At 39.2% G+C, this 16,994-nt stretch overlaps 1 protein-coding gene across 6 annotated transcripts in view; it reads left to right on the top strand.

The window, feature by feature from the left end:
* Nucleotides 1-10,056, top strand: part of HELZ (helicase with zinc finger) — a 157,072-nt gene extending 147,016 nt beyond the window's left edge. For all 6 annotated transcript variants that reach the window (XM_032870803.1, XM_032870801.1, XM_032870800.1 and 3 more), the window contains 2 exons: nt 2,534-2,786; nt 8,698-10,056. In XM_032870803.1, the coding sequence (XP_032726694.1) occupies nt 2,534-2,786; nt 8,698-9,032 (588 nt within the window). In that variant the 3' untranslated portion in view covers nt 9,033-10,056. The remainder of the gene's footprint in view (nt 1-2,533; nt 2,787-8,697) is intronic.
* The last annotated feature ends 6,938 nt before the right edge of the window (nt 10,057-16,994 follow it).

The following is a 16,994-nucleotide window of genomic DNA, read 5'->3' as shown; positions in this document are numbered from 1 at the left end:
TACTACCAGCATACATACGCTTAGTATTTTAATGCAAAAAGGCTTAAAAAGCTAATGCCTGAAATTTATATAAGTTTATTTAGTGTTCAGTATCACCAGGGTATTTGATTATCATAACCTGTTCTTTCTGAGGCCTTAACAGATGTTAGTTTTGTATTTTCATATTCACATGTAAAGACTTTAGAATGTGATTCCTGGCAGATTGTGACTGGGCTTATTACTAAATACTCAGGGCATAGTGATACAAAGAAACACTTTATTTTGATTCTAGGAGCTGATGATCTTGGTAACAACCCTTGATAAAGAAGACATATTGCACAGGCTATTGTTATTAGTCACTCAGGGATTACCTAGCCCTAGAGAAAGTGAAGCAGTTTAGGAGGGTTGGTTATTCTACTGAACATCATAATTTAATCATAATTTAATCATCAAATATGCTGATTAAATTCACAGGTGGCAGTTATATTCTAGAAAACTGGAATCACATTCAGAGTGATCTTGATCACTGAAAACATTCTTTTAAAGCAGAGCAAAATTAAAGGTGAATTTCGATATTATACTTAAGGACAGAAGAGCAATAAAGATATACGAAAAAAAGAACTAGCCAGATGGAAGGATAACTCTTGCCTTCGTCATCCAGTAACTAAAGTTTAGAAATGAAGAAACAGTCTGGAAACTCATCATTTAATAGTGAGAAAATTGCTCTCCTCCTGTCCTTTCCTGCCTTCTGAACAAGGGCAGGCAGTCTAAGCCCATTCCCTCTCCTGCCTTATATCCTAGTGATTCATCTGGGATGACTTTACCCTCACAGTGCTTATATCCAGTGTCTTCCGTTTAGTTGGCTTGAGAATATCAGTTTGCTGCTGTTTTATATTCCCAGCAAACATCCTGTGATCGCTGCTAATTCATCTCTCTCTCTCTCCTTTGTAATCTAATCTCCTGTTCCTGATTTCCAATTACTGCTAACAACAGTGGCAAAAGACAGATTCCTCAGAACCATAGTGATCACAAACTGAATAATAAATGTTACAATTGGGGAGGCGGGAGAGGAGTGCAATAGTCCGTCAGTCTCATTCCATCATTTAAGATCTACATGGGATCTTATCTTTATATGTTTATTAAAACACTTGTATGACAACAAACCCTTCCTATGTGCCAGGAACAGTGTTTAATGCTGTGCATGCTGAACTCATTTAGTTCTTACCACAGTCCTAAGAGGTAGGTCCGATGGGTGACGAAGCTCCGTTTACAGGCGAAGTTCCCAAGAGGTCGGGCCACTTGCCCAGGTGACAGTGCTGGCTGGTAAAATGCATCCTGAAGTCTAACAGTCTGGCTCCAGACTGAGGCTGCATACCTCACCGCCCCTCATGCTGCCTTGTCACCAAGACAGAGGCGGAGTGTTGGTCACAGCAGTGAGGCAGGAGGGAATTGGAGAGTCCGTGGGCAATGGTAAAAAAATCTTGAAATGGCTGGCTGATGGCTCTTGTTGAGAGCATTAAAGGGATCTGGGCTGTGCAGTTTAGCGAGGAGAAAATACAAGGAGTTAGTTGGGTTTCAAATGTATAAAGGATTTTTTTTTTTTTTTTGAGAGAGAGAGAGAGAGAGGCCAAGAGCACAAGTGGGGGAAAAGGGAAAGAGATTGTCTCCTCCAATGCGGGGCTTGATCTCATGACCCAAGATCATGACCTGAGCTGAAACCAAGAGTCAGATGCTTAACTGACTGAGCTAGGTGCCCTAAAGGAATTTTGAAAGAAAGATTATATTTATTTACTGGAGAGAGAGAGAGAGAGATTGCGCATACGCACACACATGAGCAGAAGGGAGGGGCAGAGGGAGAGGGAGAAGTGTGACATAAGACGGGGCTGGATCCTAGGATCCTGAGATCATGACCTGAGCTGAAGGCAGACGCTTAACCAACTGAGCCACCTAGGTGTGCCTCTTAAGGAATTTTTTGAAGAAAATAATGTTCTGTGTCAGTCGAAGACTATATGTGAAAGGATGTGCAGAGAGTGAGCCCAATCAGGAGCGCTTCATGTGCGGTTGGGGGAGTCATGTCTTGCCATCAAATCTAAGGAATAATAAATCGGGAGGCTGTGAAGGTTTGGCGCAGGAGAAAAGTCGAGAATGGGTTACTGTTCAGGGCGGCTGTGGTTCAGTTGACTGTGATATAGTTTAATTTGAGCCAATACCTTTCTTCGTTCTTAATCTAATGTTACCTAAGATGGCAATAGAGTTTTAGAACCAAAGACAGGTAGTTGAGCTCTGTATCTTACAGATAAGAAAACAGAAAGTAGACGTGCGTTGTCATAGGACTGCCTGCTAAGGGCCAGAACTGAGTTTTGAACCCAGGTCTCCTGAACACTGTGTCCAGAGCTCAGGCTGCTTTCCCGGGCCGGGTGGTAGGGAGGAGATCATCGTCACAGAGGACAGTATTTTGAGCATTGCTGTTTAATACAGTGCGATTGCTGTGTACCAAAGGGGGGAGGGGGTGTAGGTTCCACTGATTTACGAAATGCCCTTTTTCTTTGTGTAGTATGAACCCAGAGGACCTGGTCGGCCCTTGTACCAAAGAAGAATCTCATCTAGCTCAGTCCAGCCTTGTTCTGAAGAAGTAAGCACTCCTCAAGACAGTCTTGCTCAGTGTAAAGAGCTTCAGGACCATAATAACCAATCTTCTTTCAACTTTTCATCCCCGGAGTCCTGGGTAAACACCACCTCATCTACCCCCTATCAGAACATTCCGTGTAATGGATCCAGCAGGACAGCTCAGCCCAGAGAGTTGATCGGTAAGATGGAGTTGGTGGGTTCTTCAAACCGCAGTTGTAACTGTCCGCTCCCGGATACTGGAGTCCTTCTTCCGCTCCTCCGGCCCCTGTTGACATTATTGTCTTGGGATAATATCGGATGCTCATAGCCCATGGGTGTGTCTCAGGCATACAGTGTTAATTTAATTCAGCACTACGTTGAGTCCATGTTTATGCTCTGGAAGGAGAGTAGATCTATCTCTGGGAGCTCATCACTTTGATCATTTTGACCTGTGGATGAATGAAAGAAGTCATGGAATTTAAACTGTATTTCTAAATAGAGTCACCTTTGCTTGGGAGAAGTTTGTTTTTTGGCTTTTGATCAACTCCCCCCACCCCCGCCCCCGCCCCAGCCTCTCCCCAGGATTAGGGGTGGGAGGAGTTTGTTGGGTCAGCATCAGTTTTTAAGGATTTATTGTCAATAAAGTCGTTGACAGTTTGCTACAGAGTAGAGTTTGGCCAGGAGAGAAACTAATAAAGTCCAACATTTTGAGATCTAGAAATCTTGTGTTTGTTCCTTGTATTCTAATGGACTGAGAAATCCGAGACTAAAGAGGGGAAAAAAAAGAAAGACATAGAAAGGCATTGGAATGGCCCTATACTGTATAGTTCAGTGAAGTCTGAAGTCTTTAGCCTTGAATGCAAGTAAATGCACTTTTATCTTCCCTCTTTTTTTTTTTTTAATATAAAATGTGAGGAAACAAATGGTATTATTTAAGTTCTCCAACCTGTAGCCTTCTCTTTGTAGGCTGTGGACACTGATTTTTGCGAATAAGTCTGTGATCTCTGTTTTATGATTTTCTGCCCTGGTGGCATCAACCTTTGTATTTGAATTTAATTTTGTTCATCTTTAGAATGTGAATCTATTGTTTCTGTAACTGGCCCATTTTTGAGTATGTGCCATGTAAGCATATTTTTAGAACAATAGACATAGTAGGACAAAAGCATTAGAAAAATTTTGGTTTTGTTTCCTGGCAAAAGACATTGTTGTCATTTTAATTTTTTAAACGTTCATGAATACCTACAGTGTATAAGCAGCTGCATTTTTGCCAAGGTTCCTTTGTCATTTTAAAGGTGTAACATACATACGCTCATATTATCATACCTGAATTTCTTGAGAAACATCTCAATTACAAATCAGTGATAAGAACTTGTTAATTTTTAGTTGTTTTGTTTATTATCATTTATTTTTAACTATAATTTAGTTTTTATTTTTAAATTTATTTTTATTTTTAAAAATTTTAAATTTAAATTCAATTTATTCAACATGTACTGTATTATTAGTTTCAAGGGTAGAGTTCAATGATTCAACACTGGCACAGAACACCCAGTGTTCATTACATGTCGTGCCCTCTTTAATACCCGTCACCTGGTTACCCCATCCCCCACCCCTCTAGCAACCCTCAGTTTATTTCCTACAGTTAAGAGCCTCATGTGGTGTGCTTCCCTCTCTGTTCTTCTCTTATTTTATTTCTCCTTCCCTTCCCCTGTGTTCATCTGTTCTGTTTCTTAAATCCCACGTATGAGTGAAATCACATGGTTTGTGTCTTCCTCTGACTGACTTATTTCAGTTAGGATAATACATTCTAGTTCTGTCCGTGTCATTGCAAACAGCAAGATCTCATTCTTTTTGATGGGTGAGTAATTATTATAATTTATTTTAAAGATAACATCCTTTCTCTCTCTCTTTTTTTTTTTCTTTCCACCTTAAATTGTAGGGTAAGTTTTGGCCCAAACCAGTAAAAACCTGACATGAACTGATAAGGAAGAAAGTTTTTAAATAACTGTCCAAAGCACATGTCATTTTTTGGGGTCCTTTCCACAAATATACAGTTATTATTTTGTCATAACTAGCAGACAAATTGTAGTATTCTTTAGCTGAAAGTAACAGTTAAGTGTTAAAAAAAATGAACTCAAGACCACGAGTTTCCTGAAGCACAACTTCCTGTCCATTAGTATTTATTTATTTATTTATTCCTTTTTATTCCCAGCCTTAGCCAGGGGGAAATCAGAGGGAAAATAGTCCCCGTGCGGGCAACTTCTTTCTGAAGTTTGAGACTTCTTCAGTTAAAGAAAACTGTTCATATCGAATTGGTTTGGTATTTAAAAGTGGTCATTGTGTCTGATGTGGTCACATTTTCTCCACACTTGAAAACCTGAGAGCAGAGAATTGTATCTTTGACTTTTCTGAACTTTGGATTTCCTGTTTTGTCACTGATCACACGTCCCGCTCTTGGAGAATGTCTGCTGAGGAAGAAGATAAGCAGATAGGTTTTGTGTGCTTGAGGAGCTGGGGTCGTGGGCAGGCGGTCACACTGCTCAGCTTTTACACCCAGTGGTGTCCCCCCACCCCCGCCCCAGGGACGATGCATACTTCATCAGACATTCTCTAGTGATGTTTAGGTGAAAATGTAAGATTATCTAGAGATATGCACTTTGAAAAAGATCATTGGGTGTCAGATTAGTGATGCTGTTAAAGCATAGTTTCTCTTCTTTGGAGAATATGTGATAAGTCACATTAATAGAGATCTCAGATTTGTGGTTCATTAAGTGTATAGGCATTAGGTGAAACTGCCTCTGGGCTTATTTTATAAGTATTGATTATTTAGTTGAAAATATTTTATACTCTAATTATACTGTCACAAAAATGAGAGCATGGTTAAATAAATCTTAGTGAAAAAGAACAGTAAGTTTTTGAACAACCAATAAAATATGTTATAGTAGCTAGTACAGGCCACTGTTGTAGTGAAATGTTTGGCTTTTTTTTTTTTTTATGTTTCAGGTTTTTATTTAAATTTTAGTTAGTTAACATACAGTGTAATACTTGGCTTAGGAGTAGAATTTAGTGATTCATCATGAAATGTTTGTTAAACTAATGTTCTTAAAAGTAATTGTTTTACAAAATCAGTGACATCATCAATGGACAAGTGAGAAATGTTCTAAAAATATGTTAGGTGGCTTAAGCTAATTTTTAAAAAAGATTTTATTTATTTATTTGACAGAGAGACACAGCGAGAGAGGGAACACAAGCAGAGGGAATGGGAGAGGGAGAAGCAAACTTCCTGCTGAGCAGGGAACCCAATGCGGGGCTCAATCCCAGGACTCTGCGGTCATGATCTGAGCCAAAGGCAGACGCTTAACAACTAAGCCACCCAGGCACCCCTTAAACTAATTTTTTAAAAAAGATTTTATCAATCTATTTGACAAAGAGAGCACAAGTAGGCAGAAAGGCAGGCAGAAGGAAAAGGGGAAAGCAGGCTCCCTACCAAGCAGAGAGCCTGATGTGGGACTTGATTCCAGGACCCTGAGACCATGACCTGAGCCGAAGGCAGAGGTTCAACCCACTGAGCCACCCAGGCGCCCCTTAAACTAATTTTTAAAAAGATGTTATTTATTGGGGTGGGGGTAGGGTGAGAGAGAGCATGAGCAGTGGAGGGAGAAGGTGAAGCCGACTTCCTTACTGAACGGGGAGCCTGATGTGGGACTTGATCCTAGAACCCTGAGATCATGACCTGGGCCAAAGGCAGACTCTTAACCAACCACCTGAGCCACCCAGGTGTCCCTAAACTAATTTTGGACAATGTTATGAGTTTTTAAAAAACATTCTATTTATTTATTTGTTTTTAAAGAGAGAGAACACAACCTTGCAAGCAAGGGGAGGGTAGAGGGAAGGGGAGAGAATCTCAAAACTCGAGCTGAGCATGGAGCCCAATGTGGGGCTCTATCCCGTGACTCTGAAATCATGACCTGAGCCAAAATCAAGAATCAGATGCTTAACGAATTGAGCCACATAGGTGCCCCTAAACGAATTCACTAATTTCCTAAGTTTTAGGTAGTACTATGAAATTAGCATGTTGATTCAATGAAATGCTAAAACTAAAAAATGAAGTATTTTCACTTTACCATCTCAGTGCATAAATAGATAATAAACATAGGGAAAAGAATCCATAAATATCTGTAATCAAAAGACATGCAAATTAGAGCTACAACAAGATATTTATTTATAAAATAGGCTAAGACTGAAAACAAAAAACCAAAAACCACCAGTGTTGTGACGGGGTAGGGAATGGGCAAGCATTGTTGGCAGAGTGTATGTAGGCAGTATCTGTCTGGGGTAACGTTTGGCTGTAGTTAACGAAAGCTCTAATTATGTATATACCTTAGGACTCAGGCATTATACTTCTAGGGGTTTATCGTAAGGAAATAGTCATGAATATTTAGAAATATTTGTCTATAATATCACAGTATTATCACAGTATTTAAAGGTGTGAAAAGTTGAATATAATCCAAATTTCTAAAAGCCAAAGGTTACCTAAATAACTTATGAAATATCTGTGTTATATGATGTCTTAACACCAGGTTAAGGCTTATCTCTGGTAGAGGAGAAGGTGAATGATTTATTTTCCTCTTTGACTTTTTCTGTAGTTTCCAAATTATCCTAGTAAATATGTATAATCCAATACAGTGTTAGTGAAGGGGGGCAGCATTTGCCACCCTCAAGTAGGGCTTTTTGGTGTTAACGATTATTTTAGGCTGATTATTTTTAAGAAACTATAGACACAGAAGCTCTGAAAACGGGGTGAGAGTTACCATTTTGTAAGAGAGATGTACATTTACAAGGGAAATCTCTATTTGTAAGAGTATCTCCCTTTCTGTACCAGGAAGAGGAGGAGGATTCTAAATTTCTGGAAAGTATACCTGGAGAAAACAACAGCTGACCCTTTAACTTAACCCTGCATAACAACTTTTCCCCTTGTTCACTGGGCCTTTCCTGGTAACCTTGCATAACTGCCCTCTACCCCCAACATCTTTTGCCTTTAGCTGGAGATGTTATTTTAGTTGCTGGTTTGGGCCATTTCCGGGAGTTATTCAAGTTTCCTGGATCTCCCTCAGTATATAGAAGGCATACATGTTTATTAAACTTTTGTTTGTTTTTCTCCTGTTAATCTGTCTTAATATAGGGGGTGTCTCAGCTAAGAACCTACAAGAGTAGAGGGAAAATTATTTTCCTCCCCCCACTTTAGTTAAACCTTTAAAATATTGAAAAAAGCAGTGTTTAAAAAACAGTTCTTGGTTTAGTGGACAGTAAAATTAGGGAAGAGTGGAGTCGAATCTTAAAGAATGTTAAGAATCAGGCAAATTACATACAGGAAATGTGAAGAAAAATTTATAGCCATTTTTCCTCCACCATATTCTGTGTTTACTTATACATTATAAGAAAAGAGGACATTCTTAAGAAATGGAATCCAGGGACGCCTGGATGGTTTAGTCGGTTAAGCCTCTGCCTTCAGCTCAGGTCATGATCCCAGAGTCCTGGGATGGAGTCCCGAATTGGGCTTCTTGTTTGGCGGGGAGCCTGCTTCTCTCTCCACCTCTGCCTGCCACTCTGCCTGCTTGTGTGCTCTCTCTCTCTTTCTCTCTGACTGATAAATAAATAAATAAATAAATAAATAAAATCTTTACGAAATGAAATCCAGTGTTACTGTTACTTGTTAATCATAAGAGCTGTTTGATCAGAAGTCCACATATATAAATCCTTTCTGTTTAAGAAAGAACATGTATGTTCTCATTTTCAAAGTTGAGCAGTTACTATAATAAATATCACAGTGTACACATGTAAAACAGATTTTTGAAGTAAACCTTTGGCTTTGATCTCTAGTTTTTGTATGTTAGCTATTCTCGTTGACGTAGTTAATTCTTTTGCAAGTGTTATTAATGATTTGATTAGATGTGTTGTGATTTCAACATTCTGTGGCAGAAGTGGTCCGTCCTCGTGGCTGTACTGTCACTGAGTTCCTGGAGATGAGAACCAGTTGTGACACCGTGAGCCGACGAGATGCACGGATGTTGCTGGGCATGCCCTCAAATCCTCATTACTGTTCTCTGCTTTTAGTTCCACCCAAGACCGTCAAAGCCCCTGAGGATCAGCTGAAGTCTGAGAACCTCGAGGTGTCCAGTTCCTTCAACTATAATGTGCTGCAGCATCTCGGCCAGTTTCCCCCTCTCATGCCCAACAAGCAGATCGTGGAGTCGGCCAACAGCAGTAGCCAGCAGAGCTCTGGGGGCAGCAAGCCCGCTATGTCTTACGCCAGTGCTTTGCGGGCCCCTCCCAAGCCCAGGCCCCAGCCTGAGCAGGCCAAGAAGAGTAGCGACCCTCTGTCTCTGTTCCAGGAACTTAGCCTGGGGAGCTCATCAGGCAGCAATGGCTTTTACTCCTATTTTAAATAATCACCTTTTTTCCCCTCAAGGGAGAATGTTTTAATTTCTGTTTGTATCAGTAGAATTAAGATAGTTGGACTTCATCTATAGATGCACAGTTCCCTTTGTTTTAATATTAAACATGTTCTCACTTACTTGCTTTGCTGCTAGACTTGCGACTAATTTTTTAAAAGTATATTCCATTATTTTGCATTTTTGACGTGAGTCTTTTGACAGCTTTTATGTAGAATAAAAAATATTTTTAAATTTGTGTATCGTTACGTATGTTTGCATCAAGCTAGCAGCTAAGAGGTTAATTGTGCAACTATAAAAAAAAAAGAAAAAAAACTTTGTCTAAAATGTATTTAAAAAGAAAAAAAATTGTAAGTAGCATTTACATTTATTCAATAATATTACCATATGCTGGGTTTCTGTACCAGAAATGGCCAGTTGATGTACAAATGTATGTTATTTTTGCTTAAATTCATTTAAAATTTTTTAAAATAAAGGGGCAGCATCTTCTAAATACTTTAAGTTTTATCAGCTTTTTTTTTTTTTTTTTGGTGACAAGATGCTGCATTCTAAAACTTTTATAGTTTTAGACTATGTATGATGTGCTGTTGTAATCTCCATCCACTGTAGGATAGAGTTAAAGGCATTCTTTGCAGGTGTATTTTGTATGCCACTGTTTTTTGTAACATGAAAAAACATTGGCATATTTAGTTATTTTTTGGACAAGCTATACTTCAAGCTTGTTTTTAACGTTAATTTGATAGTGTGTGTGTGTGTTTTTTTTTTAAACAAATCATGAAGCTGAAAAATTTTTAGGATTGTTGGTGCTTAGTAGACTTGATAACTATTTTAAAAATGCGTGAATTTAGTAAAATCCTTTTTTTCTCACTATGCATGTGTAAATGTTTGTAATCTGGCTTCCCCCCCTCTCCAGTGGTATAAAGAATTGTACCGCTTTAAGGTTGGTTTTTTTTTTCCCTCCAGTAAAAATTTTGGTACCTTATTTGATGTTTACATTAAAATGTGACATTATATATGGCAATTCCAATATTTTGCTAACTGTTTTGTTTGAGGACATCATTAAAAAGAAATATAATGTTTGTCCAAAATGTATCAAAATTCATCAAAATCTGGGGCAAAAAACTACCCTTGTTTTTCATGTCTTTTGATTCTCATAAAATAACCCCACTGAACTTGTATAAAAACATAAAATTTAAATAGCTATCTTAATTATCCTACAGTCTAAAAATTGTTTTGAATGAACTTTGGTAAAATCCAAAGGAAAACATTTACCCTCTTGAAACTTGTGGTCTTGTAACACATTTGAAACAATGCATGTCCTTATTGTTTTCCTGATTTGGTAGTACTACTTTTCTACTTCAGAGATATCTTGAAACTACAATATAACTTTTTTTAAAAAAATAAGATAAGGTTGGAAAACATTGCTAATGAACCAATGGATCCCGATGATCCTTTCCAAAATAGTTTTTTGGAGGACTACTTTGAATAGGGCATCCTGTATTCACAGAACATTTTTAAAATGGGGTTGAAAAGGACCAGGAGTACAGAAAACTCCTTACATCTCTTCTGGGTCTGGAGTTTAGTTGCTGGTGGCCAGCTACAACGCCCCCCCATCATCCTCAGACAGTTTAGGAGAAGAGAATGCCTTGAGTTCAAGGTTAGCGAGCCTGCAGGACAAACAAAGAGCACCTCCGTTCTTCCGATCTGTCCTTCTGCTCAGAGTGGGTGCCCGTCATTTGCCTGTGGCTTTCCGTTAGGGGCCACGAGTCCTTGTGTGAGGCAGCAGATGGAGACGTGTCGACTGCAGACGTGTTAATGGTTAGTATAAATCACAGTTGGAAAACAGAGTCGGCAAGTTCCAGCACCACGTTTTCTCTGGCTGATGTCAGACCACCGCATTGAACTAGGTCAGATTTTGCTCGAGATAACTTTAGTCATAAGAAAAGAAGAAAATGTCTCGCCACATAGCTATGTATTTCCGATTCTCTGACGAAACTCAAGACGTAGCCCAAACGAAGATTAGATCTCCCTGATGTGAGGATGTCTGTGAGAAATCGTTTTTTCCAATCGTGATGATTTTCTCCCCCCACCCCCCAGCAGAAATGTTCGGGAGCGTTTGAGAATAGGAAGACAGAACTGGCACGTCAGGGCTTTCAGATAATCCTTTGCTGTGGAGTGATTGCCTAATTTTCGGTTTTCCGTTCTTGAACCTTTAAAAAGCATCAATTTGAAATTATTTGTATTTATAGTTAACGAGGTCAAGGGCATACCCCACCGCTTTACATAAATACACCGACACTGGAAGCTTTGGATAAGGAAGCTGCGAAGTCGTTGTGGCAGCCTTGTTTCAGCAGTTATTTCCAAAAACACTAGAAATAATAGCTGCTTATCCGTCCCCTGTCTGCTGTGTCCAAGTGGCCCTCATTTCCTTACTGTTCCTGCAGCCAGTCAAGGATTCGGATATCATTTTCATCTACTACCTTTTTAGATTCTGCCTCGAGTGCGTGTTCTAGCACACCTGCCCTTCCTCAGCATCACTTAATGCCATCTTCCCAACCATAAATAATGGTTCTGAGCAAGTCTTACTGCAGGAATCACTAAATTTCTCTTGCAATGAGGTGTGACTTCTGAGGGCCGTTCATGCAGTCTGGGTATTACTTAGGTAGTATTAGCCAGTACCCACAAAGCAGACTTAGAAACAACTTATGTGCTGGGTTCAACCTTAGAGTTGAGATGGAACTTTTTTTTTTTCTTTTTTTAAAGAAAGCTTGATGTTAACTCTTGGATGATACCAACTATTACCAGCTTCCTTTTCTTCCAGAACAGATTTCTTTTCAGTGAAGTTAATTGTTCACACGATGTCTTTCTACTTCTTTGTTCTTTGTATCACTCTGAGGTTTTTCCTTTTTCTTGCCAGAATCTTTTTTTTTTTCATCTCACTTTTTAATTTCAGTGCTACTTGAGATTTTCTTTTTTTTTTTAACCTTAAAGAAATTCTTTTGGGTGATAGCACTTGTAGAGTATCTATGTTCAAGGTTTTTCTCCTGATCTAAAAATGAATTTTTGTTAAGGTTCGAAGAAAGAAACTCATTCAGTGTAACGTGGGTGTTTTCTGGTGTGTTTTTAAAAGGGGTTTTGGCTGCCAATTTGGCACACACTTTGCCAAATTGTTTTAGCAGAGCTTTGTTTTTGATTAATCAGTAGTTAATTATTGACCATTTAAACTAACATGACCTTAATTTTCCTTTCCTCAGACAGATAGGCTTTCTATGCAGGTCATTTTGCGTATATGAAATAACAAACTGCTTTGTGTGATTTTTTTTTGTGAGAGATTCTAGAATAAGTTCAGGTTCAGTGTAAACATCAGTTGGTCTTTTCAGTTCAAAGAATTGCAGAATAAGTAAAATAAGCAGAATTCCCACTGAATAAGCATTACCTAATTAAACATAGCAATCTCCAAGACCTATTTGTGAAAATAGTTTCTTTGTTTATGGAGGCATTGAAATTGCTGAGAAAGCTAACTGAATTTCCTCACTTTGAGATAATTAATATATGGTATTATCTTGCTCTAGTGTAGTTACCTGACATGTTTAATATTTTTCATGTATATATATCTTAAGAGCAAAACTGTAAACATAGAAGAATGTATCTCTAGCCACCTTGGCTAGAGAGAGCCACCCTTGCCTAAGAGCCAGGGGTGTGAAAAAACAATTTCAAGTTAAATTTTAGATATCAGCTATTGTTCTTAAGAAAATTAGATTTACTGAAATAGTCATTTAAAAAGACACACCGGTTAGATAGCATTGTTTCATATCAGAGTTGTCTCTGAAAAGGGAGTCCCAGAAAATATAAAAATACAAGATTAAAACTTTAAATATATTGAGACATACAGATTGCTGCCTTAAAATGTAATTTAGGCTACCATCCATTGTTGTTTTTTTTTTTTCCTTCTAGCTCCACAAAGGTAGTAATTTGTCCTTTATGATTAACCAGACATCATTTCTTATGAGCCATCCCCCCCCGGCGCCCCACCAACAATACAAAAACCCTTAATTTCTACCACCACCCTCCATGTCTTCCTAAATCTCGGAATTAAATGTGTTAACCTGATTTTGCTTTCCCCTCTTTGCCATCTGATCCACAAACTACCCAGCAGTTGGGAATAATGGATAATGTTCTATGATTTCTTGTTCAAAATATCACGTAGCGATGTCCATCATATTATAAAGATACGGTCATGAAAGAGTACGTGGCATGCTCGTCTTCAGAGTTCTCATATATTAGGCGTCTTGCCTTTCCCTTCTACTTGAAGTTGGATATTTATTTGCTGAGATTTTACTGTAAAGCTGCTAAATTCACACTTAACTACTTTCATACATCTGTTCAATTAGCAATCACAAGACCATTGTTAAAAGGAGTGAATCTTACTAACGTTTAACATTCTTATAAGACACATTCAGAAAATGTATTGTTAACTACTTTAAACTAGAATATCAAACATTAAAAATAAGACATTTTTAATGTAACATTTGAAATTTTTGAAATGATGGAAAATATCTAATTTGGAATAAACTTCAAGGAAACAGTCACAGGAGTTTCTAAATTTTTTTGAAGGGAGAGATCTGATAGAAGAATCTAGACTTAGTAATGTAAGCTGCGGTTAAACCCCAAACCCAGTTATACAGTTGTCTGAAGCTTCTAAAACTGGAGCGTGAAGGAAACCCAGAGACATTCATACACGTATAGTTTCAGCAATCAGTATTAGACCAGACTTTATTTGCAATTTGTTCAACAGAGAGATTTTATTTTGATACAAATATTAAGCATAAAGCATAGTAAGTTTTATATAATTCTATGAGTTCATTAAACGATATTATGGAACTTTATGTTCTTGGGGTGTCTTTTTAGCTATTTCTGCACCTCATATAGGAGGCCTCTTCTGTATTCCGTTTTGCATACTAGCATGTGACTGCCTGCCTTAGAACTATGTCTAGGAGGGGAAATCAATATTACTTTAAAAAATACTTGGTTTTTGCAAATACATTTTTTCATTAATACCTTTCTTTGATATTTGAGAAGTGTAGGGGATGGAAGGGGTAGCCAATGACATAGCTTCAACACAGAAGTCCACCAGTAGTATCTGTTTAAAGATCTGTCTTATTTTAAGATTTTAGAAGCTCGAGCAGGGAGGAGCAGTGGTTCTCAAACTTCAGCTAGCATCGGAGTTACCTGGGATCTTGTTGAAACACAGACAGATGGCTGGGCCCTGCCCTGGAGTTTCTGATCCCACGCTGAAGCCTCATCATTTGCACTTGCAACAAGTTCTCAGGTGACACTGATGCTGCTGGTCCAGGACCCACACTTTGAGAACTGCTGGTCTAGAGAAAATCCGATGGTCTTTCTAACCATGCATGTCTTTGCTCAGTGTAAACAACTTACCATGTGAGAAGGTTTTAGCAGTTATGATGTCATGAGTGGATCATTCATGGAGAAAGATCCCTGTGGAGTGACGAGAGCCTCTGGGTTGGCCGCCGCCATCCCTCCCCCGCATCGCCCACCCCCAATACAGTCTGTGCTACTCTCCCGTGTTAGGGTGCAGGAGCTCGTTCGTTTCTAGGCCGAGATTGGTTTTGTGTACCCTGCAGCCTGGGCTTTGTTCTGGAAGCTGTGCATCTGTTTGGTGGGCGTAGCGTTGGTCTTGGTCCCTACACATGGAGATGAGAATTGTGAAAGGGAGCCATCCGAGTGTCACGGTACAGGAGGCCCGGTCCTACGATGGCAGTGATGTGGAGCATTAAAAACAATAAGTAATCCCCAAATAATGTGTTTGTGGTTTTTACAGCTTTTGGGGGGGGGTGTGGGCTGTGGGGCTTCGAAGGCAAAGGATTTGCTTTTCAAATGATGCGTTTCTCAGGTTAACAAAGTTACGCTGGATTCTCTGCCAGCAAGCATTAGGGGAGCCTGAAGTGTTGTAGATGGCAGAAAATTGGTAATTGTCTCTGATTCCTTTTCTACTTAAAACAAATCTACATATGTTTGCAACAACAGTCTGGGGGGATCCACACCGACGAAGCATGAGTTATTCATAAACCATAGGTACGCATGTATGAGCAAGGTATTTTTGAGAAAGAAATTGAGAAAGTGTTTGGATATTTAAAAAATACATATATTATTGTCGTTGTTGGTAATGTTCCCCCCAGACTGCAGCTTGAGGGGTATTGGGCTCTGACTCTGGCTTTTAGTTTGGCTTTGAATTTACTGAGATACTAGAAGGAGAAAAAAAAGTACTTCAAAAGCAATAGAGTTCTAGAATGACTTAGGTGTAGAAGTGCCCATGATAAGCATCAGAGAATGCACAGCTTTGGAATTCTTCAACCACAGCACTTCCTCCTTGAAAGGCTTGATTACCCTTCCGCGGGAATTGTGTCCACCTTCAGCACAGTTTCCTTTGTCCGTGTCCAGCCCACAGGAAGCTCTGGCTGATTCACATTTGGCTTTGCATGATGCCGTGTATTCAAAGACCTCTCTCTTCCCAGGTTGAAGACCCAACCTGTGGGTTCCACCTGAGAACGTTTCTCAGTCCTCCCCTCCCGTCCAGAGGAAGGGTCTTGGATTTTCATAGATCCAGACCCTGCCTGCTTCCTGTCAGTCCGTGTATAGGACACCGTACTGTAGCCGCTTTTTCTGTGCCCGTCATCTGACCTGATTCTTTGGAACCCATGAAGGTACTGGTTACATGTAGTAGTTGTATCCTAGGTAAATATGGTGATGAAAATACCTCTCCTCTAAATTATAAAGGTAATGGGTTTTGCATTTTGGAATGGGTCCTGTTATTAGTGACAGGTTTGTGTGTGTGTGTTTAATGCTTCAAAATATACAGTTCTTATCTGAACTTTGTTTAGCTAATGTCATACAATCAGTTACTTAGCAAATCCATACGGGGTCTTACTTTGGCAAGTCTTCCAGAGGGAGGCTTCATAAAACTGAGGTGGTCTGTCTAAGGCTCCCCCCAGGCCTGTTTGTGCAGCCATCTAATAATCTTAATTTCTGGCAAAATTATGATTATTTTTTTCTTCACAGTGAACGATACCTCATCTGAGAGGTTCTAATACTTAAAGAGTTTATCCTTTAAAGTGAAAATGACTTTGTACCATAAAATAGCCCCAAAGGCACTCTCCAGGGTCTTTATTTTCTTCCTTTTTTGGGGGGGAGGGTCATTTTCTTTTTTTTTTTTAACCTGGTTTCGGAATTACTTTATCCACTTTGGTTCCTTCGAACAACTTTTCCATTTTGGGGTGGGGGGGTGCGGGGTCTACACTTCTTACATTGTGATCATTGTCTCAGTGAAGTTCTTTTGTCTTAAAAGATTCATGGTAACACAAAATGTATTTTACTGCTACAACTAAAATGTATTTATAATAAAATGCCTTTTTAATAATTTGGAGACTGGTTTATTGCATGCGAACCACAATTCCCTGCTTTCTTTTACTTTCAGGATCCAAGGTCTGCCAGAAGTTAGGCACAGCACCTTGACCTCATTCATGATACTAGCCATGAAACTAGCCGCAGTAACAGCTCAGTGTTCATTTGTAAAATTCGAACCAGTTTCTGGAAATCTGTGACTTGACTTAAATCTCTTGAACCTCAGCGGTAGCAAAGGCCTGTCATATTTATGAGGGCCTAAGGTGTGACCTGCCAGTGGGCAATGACAAAATGTACCAGTCTCAGAGAAGTTGCCATTCAACGCAGATCTGAGGAACCAGGAAGAGTCACCAAGTTCGCTTGTTAATGGTGGGTTTGTGCAGCCCAGAGTTAACTACAGTTAACTGTTCGCGTCAATATATGATATGGGTGTGATACTAATACATGACAGAGTGGTGCGACAAGCATTAATCCAACTATCCCCCGAGCCCCCAAATGCTGGCTGTGCAGAAAATCACCCTGAGTCAGGGTCTTCTT

The sequence above is a fragment of the Lontra canadensis genome, unplaced genomic scaffold, assembly GCF_010015895.1.
Source record: "Lontra canadensis isolate GAN:19392208 unplaced genomic scaffold, GSC_riverotter_1.0 scaffold41, whole genome shotgun sequence".
NCBI lineage: Eukaryota > Metazoa > Chordata > Mammalia > Carnivora > Mustelidae > Lontra > Lontra canadensis.
This window is presented reverse-complemented; position numbering and strand designations above follow the sequence as displayed.